Genomic DNA, 17,014 nt, shown 5'->3' on the forward strand with positions numbered 1-17,014 from the left:
CAACTTTTGACCTGAAACCCCCCCCCCCCACAAAAGGGGTAGATCACTGCCAGTTTTTTATTCTGCGAGTAGATCGCAGTCTCTTGGGAGTTGAATGCCCCTGATATAGTACAATAAAACAAAATTTAAATCAGACAGATGTGCTGATCCCATCTTCTACTCCAAAAGGCCTGTGCAAAAAGGTGTCTTGCTCAGACTCTGAAATGTACATAATGAGACAGACATGCATGCACACCTGTTTGACGTCATATATTGAAAACACTTTCACATCACTCTACAATCATGACACTTTTATTAATACAAATATATAAAAGGTGAACAGTTCTATTATTGTGGAGATTTCTCTGTAAGTGGAAAGACTTTTTTTAAGTGGTTTTAGGACATATCTAATTAATGTACTCTAAACTGTTTTTACATACTTATGTTTTTAAAATACAAAAGGAAGCTACAGCTGCAATGTAACATTTGTTGAAATGAAGGTAATTTAAATAGGTTTGTCAAATAATGCCCATTCATTCAAAATATTGCACTAATCACATAATGTTTGTTTCAAGGTTTTCACGCTGCTTTTTCTTTGCTAATAAACTACTGAAGAAAACCTCAGTGCAAAACCAAGTAAATCTATTTTAAGAGAGAAATGTTTTTTTGCTGTGCTTCACAATGTACCGAAGTCATGAGAGAGTAAAGAGAAGACTTATTCTAAAATAAGTTTAGACATGCCTCAAGTATCAAATATTCCCTGGTCTTCTAAAAGCAGAGTTTGCCCCTCTCCAAGTTTGGGAGCAATAGAAGTTACAAGTCCAAAATACCTTGAATAGCAGTAGTACTATTTTGTCATTTTCTCCTTTCAGCATGCCTGTTTCATTATTAGAATTACAGCCAAGTTGGCAACAGAAAGAAAACATCTTCATGAGATATCAAATTTGTTGATAGTTCTTTATTGCCTAAGGACTACTGGCATGACTACTGCTGCTTATTTGGGGTATCACATATTCAAATGTCAGCTTAAGGTTAGCTGTTACAGAACTACACATCTGGTGCAGACAAAGTTGCACTAATTAACACAAATAATTGTGCAAGTGACCTACTTACATCAATAGCAAATCACTAGAAAGTAAGATTGTGATTCCTCTTCTGTCTATAGCAAAGTCACAACTTTCAAATTTATTTATTTATTGGCTTTTCCTAAGTTTTGGGGAAGCAGCATTTGTTTTTTATTTTCCTTCATTAGCAACAGCAATTAAATGTGTAATTACTGAGCTGTAAACATCATGATTCAAGCTTCCCTAACGTAATACCTCAAACAATATGACATCAACAAATTGTCAGCATATATCATTGAAATTCTTCTGCTACATCACGACTTTGACTCATGTACATTAAATACCATCTTTTTTGTTAATAGTACACAGTTTGATCAGTCTTCACTTCCAAGATAAACTGAAATATTCTTGTACTCTGAGCAGACAGGCACTGATGAGGATTCAGTTTTTTCACATCCAAGGCTCCCATCCTTCCCAAACTCTGCCAAGGACATTTGGATCTCTGGCTTGGTCTATAAGGCACTTCACCTGTGTTTCTTCTGAAAGTCCATCCTCTGGTTCTCTGGCTCGTATGTTATATTCTTCACTTCCTTGTGCCACAGAAACATAGTCCCTGTAGGCAGCTGATTTCTCATGGCCCAGCCGTAATTCATCACTTTAAAAAATGATATTAAATCACTGGTATTAAAATCAAGCAGCGTACCCAAGTTTCCTTATTCAGACGCAATACCGTATTGGCCTGAATATAAGCCTCACTTTCCCCCCAAATTCCGACCGCGAAAAGTTAGTGTGGCTTAAATTTGTGACCTTAACAAAAATTGGCTTTTACGATATCGCTGCTGAAACAGACATAAGTGCTTGCGGAATTTTAAGGGAGCGGCTTTTACAGTGGTACCTTAGGTTACAGACTCCACTAACCCGGAAGTAGTACCTCGGGTTTAGAACTTTGCCCCAAGATTAGAACAGAAATCACGCGGCATCAGCAGGAGGCCCCATTAGCTAAAGTGGTACCACAGGTTAAGAACTGTTTCAGGTTAAGAACGGACCTCTGGAACAAATTAAGTTCGTAACCAGAGGTACCACTGTATTCGGGTATTGTCTTTCCCCCCCTTGAATTTTAAAGGTGTGGCTGATATTCGGGCCAATACAGTATTTTTCTCTCTTTAGCTCAAGAGCTGTATGCACAGGTCAGCTTTTCCCCTACTCAGTATTTTCTGTTCAACTTTTGGTTTATCTGTTGTTGTTGTTTTTAAAAGCCTGGCTTCTGGCAGCCCTGCCGTCAGATAATTGACCAACTTGCTAAGCAGGGCCGTCTCATCCATAGGGGCTGGTGGCGCGGCGCACCAGGGCGCCGGGTGCCCCCGCCGACATGCCAGGCTCCCCCTCCCCAACCCGCCCCCACGGGCGGGCTGCAAACCGGCCGCCCTCGCCTCCCGGAGCCCCAGCTGGAGCGGCGTGGGGCTTTGCGCGCCCTTCCAGCACTCCAGCTGGGGCTCCGGGAGGCGAGGGTGGCCGGCTTGCAGCCCGCCCACCCCTCATCCTCCGCCCACCGGCGTGCAAGCGCCCGCTCCGTCGCGCCTCTCATCCCCCGAGGGGCGGCCAGTGCGGGAGGGAGGCGGGCGGAGAGGCGGCAGGCCGGGGGCACCGAGGGATCGCCACGCCACGGCGGCCGATCCCTCTAAGACGGCCCTGATGCTAAGTATGCTTTATTTTTTTAAAATGTGAGCTTCCTTTCTGCAAATGCACCAAGGTGCTCAACTTCCAATTTTTACCTAGATAATTAATGCAGGTCCCCAGTAATTATTCATTTTTGATTCAATTTAATCACACACTTTGTGAGTTCTGCACTTGCACACATTTCAAAGCGCTTGAGAGAAACATATACCTGGTAATCACTGCTGGATTAGCACCTGCTAATTTTCTTCTTGCAAAATTTACTTTTTGAATGGGGTACCAATTAATCTCCTTTGTGTTTATTTCCTTAGTCCATGTGCCTCCTTTTTTCAACTGTTTCAATTCAAAATTCTGGAAAGAAAATGGCACATATCCACACATGAAAAACAACACTGCAGTCTTCACAGTATACATCACAGCCTATCGTAGTCGATCTTATTTTAAAATTTTGTTTGAAGCTCCTTCAAAGGACTGTCAGGCAATTCCTCCCTTCTGATTGTTCACAGTGGCAACCCTGCAGTATGTGCTCTTGCCATGCTGTATGGGAGCAGTCTTTATGGGGTGGCTCCTTCCCATGCTAGCTTTGTTCCAGATTTTGGTAAAGGTGATGCTGTTGTCAAAAGGAACTGTGGGTGAGTGCCTGGATTTCTTATCAGGCTGGCATGGAATGAGCACATACTTCATGAGTTCCGGCAGTGCTAAGGTGGCATTGAAAGGCTGCACACTCTTGAATGAATTGTTCTCTAAAAATGACTAATGTGCTACGAACTACTTTGTGTAATGAATCCTTTAAAAACATAAGTTTTCACCCAACATTTTGGCCAATACTTAAGCATGTAATTGTCCCCTTTTCCTTACATTCTGTCTCTATTGATCAACAACTCACTTCTCAAACTATCCCTACCCCTTCTAAGCCAGATCTTTCTTCCTCCCTCCATTATCCGACTTCTAACCCCACTTTCCTCCCTCTCTAAATCCCTGCTCTCATGAATGGTATTCCCACCCATAATTTCTCTGCTCTCTTTCCCATCTCAATCCTCCTGGCATATGCACTGTTTGTGGCAAGCCTTCCCTGCCACAAACACAATAATGCAACCTAACATTGGAAAAGTGCAACTATATCACTGTGTACCAAATAGTAAGTTTTACAAGTCACTCTTTTCCTTACAGCACAGGTAGCCAATGTGGTGTCCTACAGATGTTGCTGGACTCTAGTTACCATCAGCCCAAGCTAGCATGGCCCGTAGCCAAGAATGATGGGAGTTGTAGTCCAACAATGTCTGGTGGTCACCACAATGGCTACCCTCTACCTTAACAGGATTCACATAACCATTCCTCTTCACTTTGTTTAGACAAACCGGGATGAACAAGAGAACCTACTTTCCAATCTAAGGAAGGCTCCTTCACAAACACATCCATAGTATTAATGAGAAAATCTTGATCTGCACGGTAGGCTCTTAAGGAATGCACCATCACACTGTAAAGAAGACCCGATTCCTTCATGGGCAACATCAAATTAATGAACTGGCGAGTCAAACGGAAAGGCATCAACTCTGGCACTGGCAGAAACTGCACACAAGAAAAAATAAAAGTGGTTGAAAAATTCATAAATAACACATAAAATAACAATTGCTCTTTTTCCTTCATACACCACGATTTATAATTTTTTTCATACAGATCATTTATAGAGAAGCAGAATTCAGTATAATATTTAATGGAAATTGCTTTTAATGAAACCAGAATATGTTTTTATCTTGCCTTTTCTTCAGGGAGCTTACAGCAGCTTTCAGCTTGCCATCTCTGTTTTTGGCCCATGTAAATCTTTCTCTCCCTTCTGCCTTTTTACTCAACAATTAATGGTGATCCATTCTGTAGCCACCATGAATTGGAGACCCAGATTTTCACCATCTTGGTTTTACTAATACTGTTATCATGCTTCAACATGGGGGGGGGAGGGGAGTTAAGGCTATTAACTTCTTCAGTCGGTCTTCGTTGAATACCATGTTTTGATTTTTCCAGTCTTTTGCTATGCCAACAAGCTCCTGCTTAAAAATGGCTGGACTATTCCCTGAATGTTCCAGATGAGTATGCATACTTTTAAAATATTATATTGAGGAAAAAGACAATTCAAACCTATCCTCATCAGTGATAATAAGGTCACATCATCCGCATACAGTAAAAATGGGACTGGGTTTTGGTTAATTTGGGAGGCATGTGATTGTTTTTTGGATGTGCTCTGGAAGATCTGATAAAAATAAATTAAAGAGGAAAGGGGCAAGAACACAACCTTGTTTTACACCTTTCGTGTTAGGGATATCTGACCTTTGGTATTGAGTTTTATTTGGCAGGTGTTAAAAGAATATAAATTATGTATTACGATCAACAAACTTGAAATTATTGTATAATTCTAGTGAACAATATATTTATAATACCTAAATTAGATTAAGGGATATTGAAAAACAAAACATTGAGTCAGCTGTAAATAAAATCTGCTCCCCCAAGTTCTATGGGTTAAATACAACCGATAACAGGATCACTTATATCTCAAAGTTAGTAATTCCAGCCCAACGCAGTGCATTTGTTAAGGGCAGATATTTAAACATTCCTAGAAATGATAGACATTGCGGATGTTATTTGAATGTGCCAGACACTGTAGAACATACTCTTTTTCTACTGTCCACTGTACCACCAGCTAGATAAATGTGTGTTATTCCTCTTTTTTGATAGTTTAACATTATGGCACAATGAAAATATCAGATTCTACCTGTCTGATATTAACCCGGAGGTAACTGCAGGGGTGGTTGAGTTTCTGTCAATAGTATCTCTTACAGTGGTGAATGGCATGATTTAACAGGAAGGCACTCAAATCGAAAAGTTCTGTGACTATGTATCTTCTATGGCTGCTTCTTTGTATATATATTTTTTAAAATAAAATGGTATAGGGATGTTTTAAGATGGTCTATATCTGTAACGCCTAATAAATAAAGACTTTGAAGAAAACCAGAAAGTGTCATTAAGTAGTGTGGAAGGTTCAAAAAGTGGGGCGGGGGGGGAGGGACAGGCAGTATCATGCAAGATCCAGCTCCACCTGACTAACAAGCAAAAATACATAAATATCCCAAAGAGGAAGCAAGAGTGATTTTGAATCTTTGCATTCCATTCAGTTTAATATTCCAAAAAAAAGCAGTTTGAAAAGGAGAATACCTGTGTGGCTGAACCAAACGCATGTCCAAAGTCTATTCCCACCATGCCACCTGTCTCCATGCTGATCATGAAGTTGGATAAGTGTCTGTCTCCAATACCAAGAATCCAGTGGCTGATGCACATCAACGCATGGGAGCTGGCAAAATGGGTTCGAAGAGATAGCAAGGCCTCTGGTGTTGTACTCATCTTAACAAAGGCCCTCCTTAAGAAAAGCAATATATTTATACATATTAAGATTGGCTTCAGCTGTTTCTAAGAAGTGGAAACATGAGGAATTCAGAACAAAGAGGTGCCCATTTTCCTCAACTTTGCACCCACATGCTAATAATCGGTAACTGGAGAAGGGGCTAGAAGATTATCGCTGTGGCACAGGCTGAAGTTTGAAGGGCCCAAAGGGAGGGCTGTGTGTTTGTTTGTTTTAATAGGAATTGAGGGCCAGCAGCCTGCATGTGGAAAAATGAGGAAGCCCTTGGCCATATGAGGATTATTGGAAGCAACCCTTCATTCAGCAACATTAATCCTCAGTACTATTTTGAAACCCATATTACACAAGAACACACCTTAACAGGTCTTCAGGAACACGGTTCTCTCGGCGATGGAAAGACATCACTGTTTCTTTACGATCAGCTCTCCTAGAAGTGAGCAAAACAATGACAATTATAACCACCTAATTAAAAAATGGGAATCAAGCAGACAACTGTCCGTCCCCCGTCCCCCGGTTGAATTGAACATTTTGGACTGGCAATATGCTCTCTTATATTCCCAAGCAGAGATGGTGGGCAAGGCATGGTAGCAGCAGACCTGGCAGAGCTCCTTGTCCACCTGCTTTGGTGGGTTCCACAACCTCTAGAGTAGGTTGGGCAGAGGGAGACTGCAGAAAGGAATTTCCTGTTTGTCCAAGCAGGACAGCACCATTTGATATTGCGCTTTATCAGTGGTGCCCTGAGAAATGTTTTCTGTAAGAATCATCTTCTTCAAGCCAATGCAGGAAAGGGGAAGGGGCACCAGTATGTGCATGCAATCACTGCAGGTTTTTTTTTTTTTTTTAAAGGAAGAAGTGGGTTTCTAACTCCCAGTTTTTCTGTGGACATGAGTCAGTGGCCAGCAGCACAATCAGAATCTCTCTGCCACATTAGTAAGGGAAGAAACTTAATGACCATCATCATTTGAATTTCTATACCACCCTTATCCAAGGAACATAGGGTGGGGTTACAATATAAAAGCATAAAAATACAAAGCTTTGTGACAAACAAAAACAATAATCCGCCCACAGACAGTTTAAAAAGCCATGGATTGTTTAGTTGGCCAAAGGGCCTGGGAGAAGAGGAATGTTTTTGCCTGGCAGCTAAAGATATGTAACAGAGATGCCAGGCAAGCCTCCCTGGGGCGAGCATTCCACAAGCAGGAAGCCACTGCAGAAGAGGCTTGCTCTAGTGTTGCCACCCTCCAGACCTCTCGTGGAGGAGGCACACGAAGAAGGGCCTCACACGATCACAGAGTTGGAAGTGACCCCAAAGTGGTGCCACCCACCCCTAACTTGGACAGCTGTTGAAGGATAGCATGGTTGATGATATCACAAGCCGCTGAGAGATAAGACTCACTTGTACATGTATGTGTAGCGTGACAAAGGGCTTGTACTCTTCTCTGCCATCTTGGACAGCCAGTCAGTATAATCAGCACGAGGACCCTTGTAGCTGAATAAAAGGGGGAAAGCAAGTAATTTACTTCTATATTACCTGAAAGGAGCACCAAGCATTGGGGTACTATGCTGTTAAAGAGCAATTAATGAATCAAACCATTTCTGAGAATGCACTTAGGGAGATGCTGTTTTCCAAGCATCATTGAAGAATGAGCTCCTAGGAAGTACTGAGTCTACTATATTTTGTCCTAAATGTTTGTTTATGGCAAATTTCTATTTTCAATAGGCACACTAGTATTACACAAGTTCCTGACTTGCAGAACACATTTGTGACCACATTAAGCAAGCTTTGTCATTTCCTTCTGTCTTCTTTCAAGTAACATACAGATGCTACAGCTTTATGAACTGATTCTTCAGCATTGAACACACTGGCAATTTCTTCCTCAGTGAAAAACACACCAAATGAGGCACAATACATTTAAAGCATTTGTTAATTCAATTCATTCCACAACCACCTCCTTAAAAGTGTAAACTTGTAAAGAATAACTTATAATTTGCTTCACAATCTAAGGAAAAGTTTCTGAATATTAGTACTTTCTACATGATTGTTATGTTTATCAGTATTTTTTTTTTGAATACTGAGTGGTATTTAACTCTCTCAGAGCAGACCCACTGGAATATAATGGAACTAACTTAACCATGCTCCTTAATTTCAACACAGTGGTAGCTTGGTTTATGAACTTAATCTGTTCCGGAAGTCTGTTCTTAAACCAAGGCGTTCTTAAACTGCTTTCCCACAGCAGTGGGGGGACTCAATTTACAAATGGAACACACTCAACAGGAAGCGAAACATGTTCTGCTTCGAAGGCAAAGTTCACAAACCAAAACACCTACTTTCGGGTTTGCAGCGTTCTTAATCCAAGTTGTTCATAAACTAAACTGTCCTTGAACCAAGGTACCACTGAGTTGAAAACCACCCACTCATTCTTTTTAAATTAATGATCCATTATTCTTAGTGCTGTACTGAATCAAGCTTTTCACACAAAAGCCCAGAAATTGCTAAGTGCCAATTTGGAAAACAGAAACTGTTACACAGTGAGCAACAGTTAACTGTTTTGTGACTGTTAGGAAAAAAATGCTAGAATATATGTAGAATCTTTCTGTGCAAACTGAAAAGCAGAAGGTAGTGCTGATAAAATGCAAAAATCAATTTTTAGGACACTTTATAGTGGAGATGCTGGAACTAATGTATGTAACAAATTGAAATCCACTGCTGAAATAGTTGTCAAATGACTCATGCCATAGACTGGACATTGAGAAATGCTTAAAAACAGCAGGAACAAAGATGTGGCAAAAACAGCTTTCTAGAATCTAGTGTTCACACAAAGCTAAACTTTCCTCTTCCCCCATTCTTACTGCTATTGCACTATCCAGAGCTAGGCTGTGATTTGTCTCACTCTCAACAAACCATGAGCTGTAAAAACCAAAGCTTGTTCTTTACTTGACAGCTCATGATTTGTTTGGAGAAGACAAAGCACAAGCTTGGGTGCACACACAATGTTAAGCCAAACCATGGTTTAGTTCTGGGGCAGCGTAGCAACAGCAGGACAGAGGAGGAATGACACAGCCACAATTCCCCCACTTAAGTCACTGCCTGTCACTACACTTACTGGTTTGCTTTCAACACCATAGGGTTTGCTCATGTGAGTACAAGTTAGTCCCAAGATCAGAACAGGCTTTGGATATAGTTTCTGGTCACAATGGCGAGTTGTGGCTCTCCTTATTCTCCATCGCGGAAATTATAATCCATTTCCATTGATTTCAGTGCTGAACATGCCTTTATACTGCTCTCCATTCTGACTGAAGTTCACTTCCTAATTTAAACTAACATTTAAAAAAAATCCTTTGCTTGTAAAAAGCAATCTGTTGATAAGAAAATGATGATGAAGCCACGGGTGATACATGCTCTTTGTTTAAAGAAGCAGACAGAACATGTAGGTCAGAGGTGAAGTGTCACCCGTTAAACAAATAGCTGCCAATTATTAATCTAAGATAGGAAGTACTTTGACTTCTGGTGATTAATGCCAATTGTTCCTATGGATATTATTGTCACAATTCTTCACCTATCTCCAAAGAATGCCATTAACATCCAAGAAACAGATTTATGCACCTTCATTACCTGTTATAATCGTTTTTTTCCTGTTCAGACATGTTCTTCAGAAGGAACTCCTTTAAAGTGCAAGTATTCTCAAGCCACTCAATCAGCCCTAGTCTGAAAGAAAATATAGCCAAGGTAACAACAAACACAGGAAATTATTATTTAATAAAGGGGTAAAAAATGTAGAGGATGCAAACTAGTATACACTTTTTTTTCCTTTTTTTTTAGCTTCACTACTTAAAAGTGTATTAAAATGTCGTTCACACAAGAATTAAAAAGGTAAGCAAGAGGCAAAGTTTGGGGGGGGGGGAAATCTGCTTCACTCAAGCAAATTATATGCATCCATTTATAAGGGAGTATAAAGCACCAGCTAAACATTACGATAGGCATCTAATACTGCATCTTCCTTTCTTGCTGTGATGCATGGATTTATCTGGTTGTTACTGTTTGTCTACAGATAAATCTTCCATATGTTCTGACTATAGGCTCAGACAAGCCATGCATAGGAAACTGTCAAGGAAGATGGTTGGGTAGTGCAAAGATGCACAGCCTGCTCTTCAGGGTATCTCGCACATTAAAATTATGAGTTCACGGGAAGACATGGTAAACTTTGCAGTTCAACAAGCAACACAGCAACGTTTTGCCGAAAAATTGCCAGTTTGTAATGACTGGTGTTGAGCAACCGTACAAAAGATGTTCCAAGGTTTTCCTTATATGGTGGGCCTGCTGTAAAGACATTTCTCCTCCTAATTCATGCAACAAAGACTGGAGCACATATACTATATGTGAAAGGAGGTCAGCAAGCGCCTACCTGGTAGTCATTGGTATAACATGGTAAGTTTTTAATTTCATGTTTCTTTGGCTGCAGGCAGCATCTCTTGAAAGGATAGTGTTCATAACATCAAAGAGCTGCTCAATGCGCTGGTCTTGCCGGAGATCCTCTCCTCCCTTCACAAGAAAGGGATATTCCCGCTCATCGCTACCTCTAATAATTATACGCTTTGGTTTCCGAATGGACTCCATAACTTTTATCTTAGACAAAATGGGGTGGAGTGGGGAAAGGGTGAGAAAACATTCAATATACAAAATTAGAATATAGGAGAAAGTCCATCTGCTTTTCTCTGCAGTGTGAGAATGCAGAAAAAAAGTTACTATAGATATAAAATTTCACCAGATGTGGGTGATATCTTTTTAAAAAAGTAAGTGTGCATTGTGCATATAAAGTATTTTTTATTACAATTTTTCTTGATTTATAAAGGTATGTGTAATGCCTCTCTCGTATTTTTCCCATGTAGTATTTTTACAAATCAGTTTTGGTTGTTAAGACATTAGGAAGAAAAGGGGGAAAGAGGTGGGTGGGATGGGGAGATGGGTGGGGTGACAATGTTTCAATTTTACTTAATATATGTAGGGTTTGGTGTCAGCGTTGTTTGTGTAGGTTCTCTGTTCGCTTGTGCTCCTTTGGTGGTGAGAGAGGTCGGGGTTGGCGTAGAGTGTGATTGTTCATTTGTGGTTTGCTGTGGTGATCTTTGGTTTTCAGTGTGAGTGGGGTTGGTGGGTGTTTTGGATCAGGTTAGCCATATTGATTTGTATGCTGTCAGTAGATTTTTGTCATTGTCTCGTTGGGCTGTGTGTGTGATGAAGGGGAGCCATACCGGGGTGAAGGCGTCTTCTTCTATTTGTCCCCGTGTCATTTTCAGCTTATTGGTTAATTTTTTCTAGTAGGGCTGTTTCCCATACTACTTGGTACCATTGGTCCATGCTTACTCCTGACAGGTCTCTCCAGTGTCTGGTTATGATGTTTCTGGTTGCTGAGAGTAGATGGGTTATGAGCTCTTTGTGGTGTAAGTGGGCACTGTTGTCTTGGAAGATGTTTAGTAAGACCAATTCTGGGGTGGTTTCTAGCACTTGCTTGGTTATCTTACATATTTCTCGTATGGTTGTCCAGAATAGTTGGATTTTGGCGCACTCCCACCACATGTGGAAGTATGAGCCTGTGGAGGTGCACCCTCTCTAGCATTTTGGTGAGGTTCCTGGGCGTATTAGTGCTAATTTTCTTGGCGTTAGATACCACCTGTAGGTTAGTTTTACGGTGAGTTCTTTTCTTTTCATTGATATACAATGCACACTTACTAATATATCGTTAAGTGTACCTTTACCTTTTAATAGACACATAAAAAATATGTACATTAATATAGTAACATACCCTCTCATCAAATCCAGAAATTTGTGCATGATATTCTGGCAATGGTTTTCCTTTACCATCATATTGACCTGAATAAATAAAATGTAATGCTTTAATTGAGCTTTCAAAACATTTATGTCATTAACAGGGCGTTCCTAGCCTACTGATCCAGTGCATTGGGGGGGGGGGGAATTTGGATGCTGAGAAAGTGCCCCTTTACCACTGAGAGGGGGAAAATCAGCTCCAGAGAGCTCCATGGGTGTAAAGCTACTGCTGCTGGTGTTTTTGACATCTGTATCCTGCAGAATGGGGCAACCTGGAGCCAGGTTACAGGCAGTCTTGGATGCAAGGCCCCTTTGCTCCTCTAAGAGGCCCCGGGCTGTGCTAAAGGTAAAGGGACCCCTGACCATTAGGTCCAGTCACAGACGACTCTGAGGTTACGGTGCTCATCTCGCTTTACTGGCCGAGGGAGCTGGCGTACAGCTTCTGGGTCATGTGGCCAGCATGACTAAACCGCTTCTGGTGAACCAGAGCAGTGCACGGAAACACCATTTACTTTCCTGCCGGAGCAGTACCTATTTAGCTACTTGCACTTTGACGTGCTTTCAAACTGCTAGGTTGGCAGGAGCAGGGACCGAGAGCTCACCCTGTCGCGGGGATTCGAACCACCGGCCTTCTGATCAGCAAGCCCTAAGCTCTGTGGTTTAACCCACAGCGCCACCCGCATGGTTAGTTCCCCACTGGTTTCAATTGAGGGAAGGATTAAAAAAAGCAAAGATCTGCCCCTTGACCTCCTGTCCTGGTCAGCATGCCCTCCACCCTATCCACAATTGCTGAATAAGGTGGAAACTTTCTCAAAACATTATACTGGCAGAAAATTCCTGTGGCTAAGAAACTCTTCCCATCTTGTTTGTGTTGGGTGTGCTCCCAACATTCTTCTAACAATCCTGATCATGACGGCAAAACTGCCCTCAAGCTGCTGGTTATCAGCCCTTCTAACCATGTCATACTCGGAGATCTGCAGGGGAGGCAGGACAAAGGCTGGTTTCAGGGAACAACCCCCAGCTCAGTTTCTTTTCTTTTAGAAAAGACTGTGGCGACCAAGGGCCACCCTGATACATGGTGGCACTTGGTCCTGAACAGTGGCAAATAAGGAGCAAAGGTGTCTTGCACAGGAGCCCACATATTCTGTGCTTCAGGCATGCCACCAGCAAGACATAACTTTGTGGCTCTTACATCCACTACAGGTTTTAAGATAAATTCCAACCACAATAATTCGTTGGAATTGGTATATTTTTATTTTAACTTGAGCTACTAGATTTTGGTAATACATTTGGAGGGAACTCCAAAATAAAAATTACATCCTGCAAAACTTGCTTAGAAGAAGTCATAATGGTCAGAAAGTATCTGCCAAAGAATAAAAGTTTATCTACTTGTAAGAATAGATAGTCAGTCACCATTTAGCAATGGAAGAATATTCTCCCGATTACCAACTGAAACCGTAGCTTACCAGGAACTTCCAGCTCAGTCCTCAAGAATTCTGGTTTGAAATCACTCATCCAAGATGTGCACTCCCTCAGATTTCCAGGTTCTTTCTGGCAATCTCTCATCTTTAATAAGAGAGGCTCCACAATACCGTTGAAGTCCCTGTCTGTCATACCTAGCAGCTTGGAACCTCCTTTTCCAAAGTGTTTGTCAAATTCCTTCCCAAATTTCTGAAGCAGAAATTTAATCACACGATAATTTGCATTCTTGTTAACAGCCAAAGTACTTAAAACTAGTTTATCACTTGATATAGCTGAATGAGGAGGAAATACTACTTGGTGAAACATTCAACCAAAGGTGCTATAATTAATACATGCCTGAATGAACTTCTTTCTGTACAACCCGAGACCTGGAGCCTGTAAATTTCCCAGATTCTGGAACATTCCATCATACAACTCCTGGATATTATTTTTACTCCTCTTAGTTTTCCCCAGCTCATTTCTAACATCTTCAGCCCAATCCTGTGAATCCAGAAAAACAACACTTTACCACTTCTCGCACCCAACCAAAAGACAAAAGTTAAAACATAGCAGCTACTAATGGAAACTGGGCTGCTTCAGTAATTATTCAGGTGTGCCCTCAACACTCAAAAAGCATATGCACACATCCCCTCATAGTATGAAGAATTCAGTTATTGTACCTTGAAGAGCATTGCAGGGTTGGACAGCTGCTCGAGGGCATGAACAAAACCTTGCACCACACCTCCTCTATCCAATTTGTTCTTCACCCTATAAAGAATAAATAATCACAAAAAGGAAGAGGAAATATAATTGCAGAAGCATTCTCTTCTGCTTTGTGAATAGATAATATAGCTCAATTCCTCCATAAAACACCAAAGAAGCTTTCTTAAACTGCAATACTAAAACAGAATACTGATCACTTACTGGTGAGTGTGCTTGAGATATTTAGGTAAAAAGGACCCTGGGGTTGCAGCACTCATCTCACTTTATTGGTTGAGGGAGCCGACGTTTGTCCGCAGACAGTTTTTCTAGGTCATGTGGCCAGCATGACTAAGCCACTTCTAGCGAAACTAGAGCAGTGCATGGAAACGCTGTTTATTTTCCCACTGGAGCGGTACCTATTTATCTACTTGCACTTTGATGTGCTTTCGAACTGCTAGGTTGGCAGGAGCTGGGACCAAACAACAGGAGCTCACCCTGTCGCGGGGATTCGGACCACCGACCTTCCGATTGGCAATCCCTAGGTTCAGTGGCTTAGACCACAGCGCCACCCGAGTCCCTCCCAGTAATTTAGGTAAAATGGGTTTAATGTGTCGTCGTCGTCATCCCCTGGCCTAGGCGGTGAGGATATGTGATCCAGACTTGTACTGGCTAGGCATTTCCATCCTGCTGCTGAGCAGAAGAGAAGCAAAAGCAAGCTCCTCTGAGCAAGCATGAAACAAAATGTGTATCTAATTTATAGCCTGCAATAGCTTAGAACAGCTCCCTCGGCAAATTAGGTGGAGCTGGATGCCTCCTGCACAAGCACTAGAATTAAGCTTCACATTAAGTGACCAAGTGGTATCCAAGGCTTTCCTTCTACTGACAGAAAACACACCAACTGGTGGAATAGGGGCAGGAAGCAATTTACCGTATATACTTGAGTATAAGCCTAGTTTTTCAGCACCCTTTTTGTGCTTTAAAAGCTGCCCTCGGCTTATACTCAAGTCAACCATTCCTTAAGAAGTGTACAAGAACGGCAGTTCTTTACTCTCCCCAGGCAGCTTGTTCCATTCCTGAACTGCTCACATAAATGCAAACTTTAGACCCCAGAAGGCAGAAAGCCTATCAGTTAAGGAAGTATTAAAACCCCACAGGTGCTCACTTTCCCTGGCTCCTGCTTAAACAGGACAGGATCCCAGCCTTCTCTGTATAACACAAGGGAACATTGCGCTGTGAGTTAAACCACAGAGCCCTAGGGCTTGCTGATCAGAAGAATGGCGGTTCGAAACCCTGCGACGGGGTGAGCTCCACAGCAGCAAAGGAGGAAGAGGAAGGAGCAGCCCAAAGGGCTGCTTTGGGCTGCTCGTTCCTCCTCTACCACAGTGGCAAAGGTGAACCGGCTTATACACGAGTCAATAAGCTTTCCCACATTTTTGTAGGGAAATTAGGTACCTCGGCTTATATTTGGGTTGACTTATACTCGAGTATATACGGTATAGCAATTCCTGCTCTGCTTTGCTGCCTACCCCTCTCAAAATTTGCTCCAGAGGGTTGAGGGGCTCTCCAGAACATATTGGAGGGAGGGGGAAAGAGGCATCGCTGAAAATTGCCTCCCTACCATTACACAGACATTCTCTCAGTAGAAGGCAAGCATTGGACACCACCCAATAGAAGAGGAGGAAAATAAAAACAGTTGTTACTTTTAATTTTGCTGAGAAGTATGTTACAAAATTGGAACTCTTTAACAGCTAAGGAAGTGCAGAAAAGGGAAATGCCTATATTTCTTAAGATACAATGCCTACCTCTAACACTTCAATTTAAAATGTACTATACTGTAAACTTGCAACCGATGTATGTGCTTTTTGGAATGTATAATTTCTTGTTACCAGCAATAAAGATTATTTGCTTTCCAAAACGTATCGCTCAACATCCTCACCTTGCTACAAACTCCTTATTCCTATGGCCCACGACAGTTTCCTGGAAAGAAAAGCTCTCACTGCTGATCATGAAAGGATACACTAAGGCCTGTGGGTAGCTGTTGGCAATTTCTTCCACCGCATGTTGTACAGCAATTGCTTCCTCCTTGTCAAGCATCGCCATCAACTGGCTGATCCAGCCAATGAACTGCCAACAGGGCACTGAGGAAATCTGTTTAAAAAACATGTAATATCTGTGAAGGTGGCGAAAAGCAAACAATACACGTTTTCATCTACCAAACTCAGTTGAACCAACAGAATATAATGCAGCATTTATCCTATTGTAAATTTTGTCTGGTAATGTGCATGGATCATATCAAATTTGCATCAAGTGTTGACTTAGCCAAAGCACATTGCAGCATCTTTCTAAGAACATTAACATAGAAATAAACAAGAATTCTTAACTAAACTGGGAATAAAAAAGGGAATCTTGTGTTCAGCTGCTAAAGCAGTTTTATACTTCCTTACACTGAACTGCATTTGCACCATTTTATTGCCCACTCACCCAGTTTGGAGAGATCCTTTCAAAGCTATTTGCAATCCCTTCTTATTTTTACTACCCTGAATAATTTCATGTCATATCAAAACCAATCTTATCTTTTTATTTGTTTGCCCACAGGGAAGGGAAGGCTCACCTCTTGTGCCATGAGGCCCAAAGTCTCTGTTGGGTACTTTTCTACAATCTGCAACAGCCTGGGAAATTTCAACCTGGCTTCTTCAGAATTCAGTTTTAGAGCTTTTATGACTTTCTCCACCACAATGGCTGGAAATGCCTGCAAATCCACAGCATTTATAGCTGACAAGACACAAGAAGACAAACAGAAAGACATAGTTTGCCATGTTCAATTAAAAACTCTTTCAGTGAAGTACCTTGTCAAAGCCTAAAACAACAGCTAGCTTTGTTTGGCCTCTGTCGGACATTTAGTCT

General features: G+C 41.6%; 1 protein-coding gene across 1 annotated transcript in view; it reads right to left on the reverse strand.

The window, feature by feature from the left end:
* Positions 1–1,175: 1,175 nt before the first annotated feature.
* Positions 1,176–17,014, reverse strand: part of PRKDC (protein kinase, DNA-activated, catalytic subunit) — an 83,939-nt gene continuing 68,100 nt past the window's right edge. Inside the window, exons 73-86 of the mRNA XM_033155173.1 lie at positions 16,722–16,882; positions 16,047–16,258; positions 14,089–14,176; positions 13,766–13,909; positions 13,414–13,618; positions 11,925–11,992; positions 10,530–10,750; positions 9,740–9,832; positions 7,523–7,615; positions 6,482–6,553; positions 5,922–6,123; positions 4,098–4,286; positions 2,929–3,068; positions 1,176–1,698 (exon numbers count right to left, since the gene is read on the reverse strand). Coding sequence (XP_033011064.1) covers positions 1,494–1,698; positions 2,929–3,068; positions 4,098–4,286; positions 5,922–6,123; positions 6,482–6,553; positions 7,523–7,615; positions 9,740–9,832; positions 10,530–10,750; positions 11,925–11,992; positions 13,414–13,618; positions 13,766–13,909; positions 14,089–14,176; positions 16,047–16,258; positions 16,722–16,882 — 2,093 coding nt within the window. The 3' untranslated portion in view covers positions 1,176–1,493. The remainder of the gene's footprint in view (positions 1,699–2,928; positions 3,069–4,097; positions 4,287–5,921; positions 6,124–6,481; positions 6,554–7,522; positions 7,616–9,739; positions 9,833–10,529; positions 10,751–11,924; positions 11,993–13,413; positions 13,619–13,765; positions 13,910–14,088; positions 14,177–16,046; positions 16,259–16,721; positions 16,883–17,014) is intronic.

Source organism: Lacerta agilis, chromosome 7 (genome assembly GCF_009819535.1).
Source record: "Lacerta agilis isolate rLacAgi1 chromosome 7, rLacAgi1.pri, whole genome shotgun sequence".
In the NCBI taxonomy this organism is placed as follows: domain Eukaryota; kingdom Metazoa; phylum Chordata; class Lepidosauria; order Squamata; family Lacertidae; genus Lacerta; species Lacerta agilis.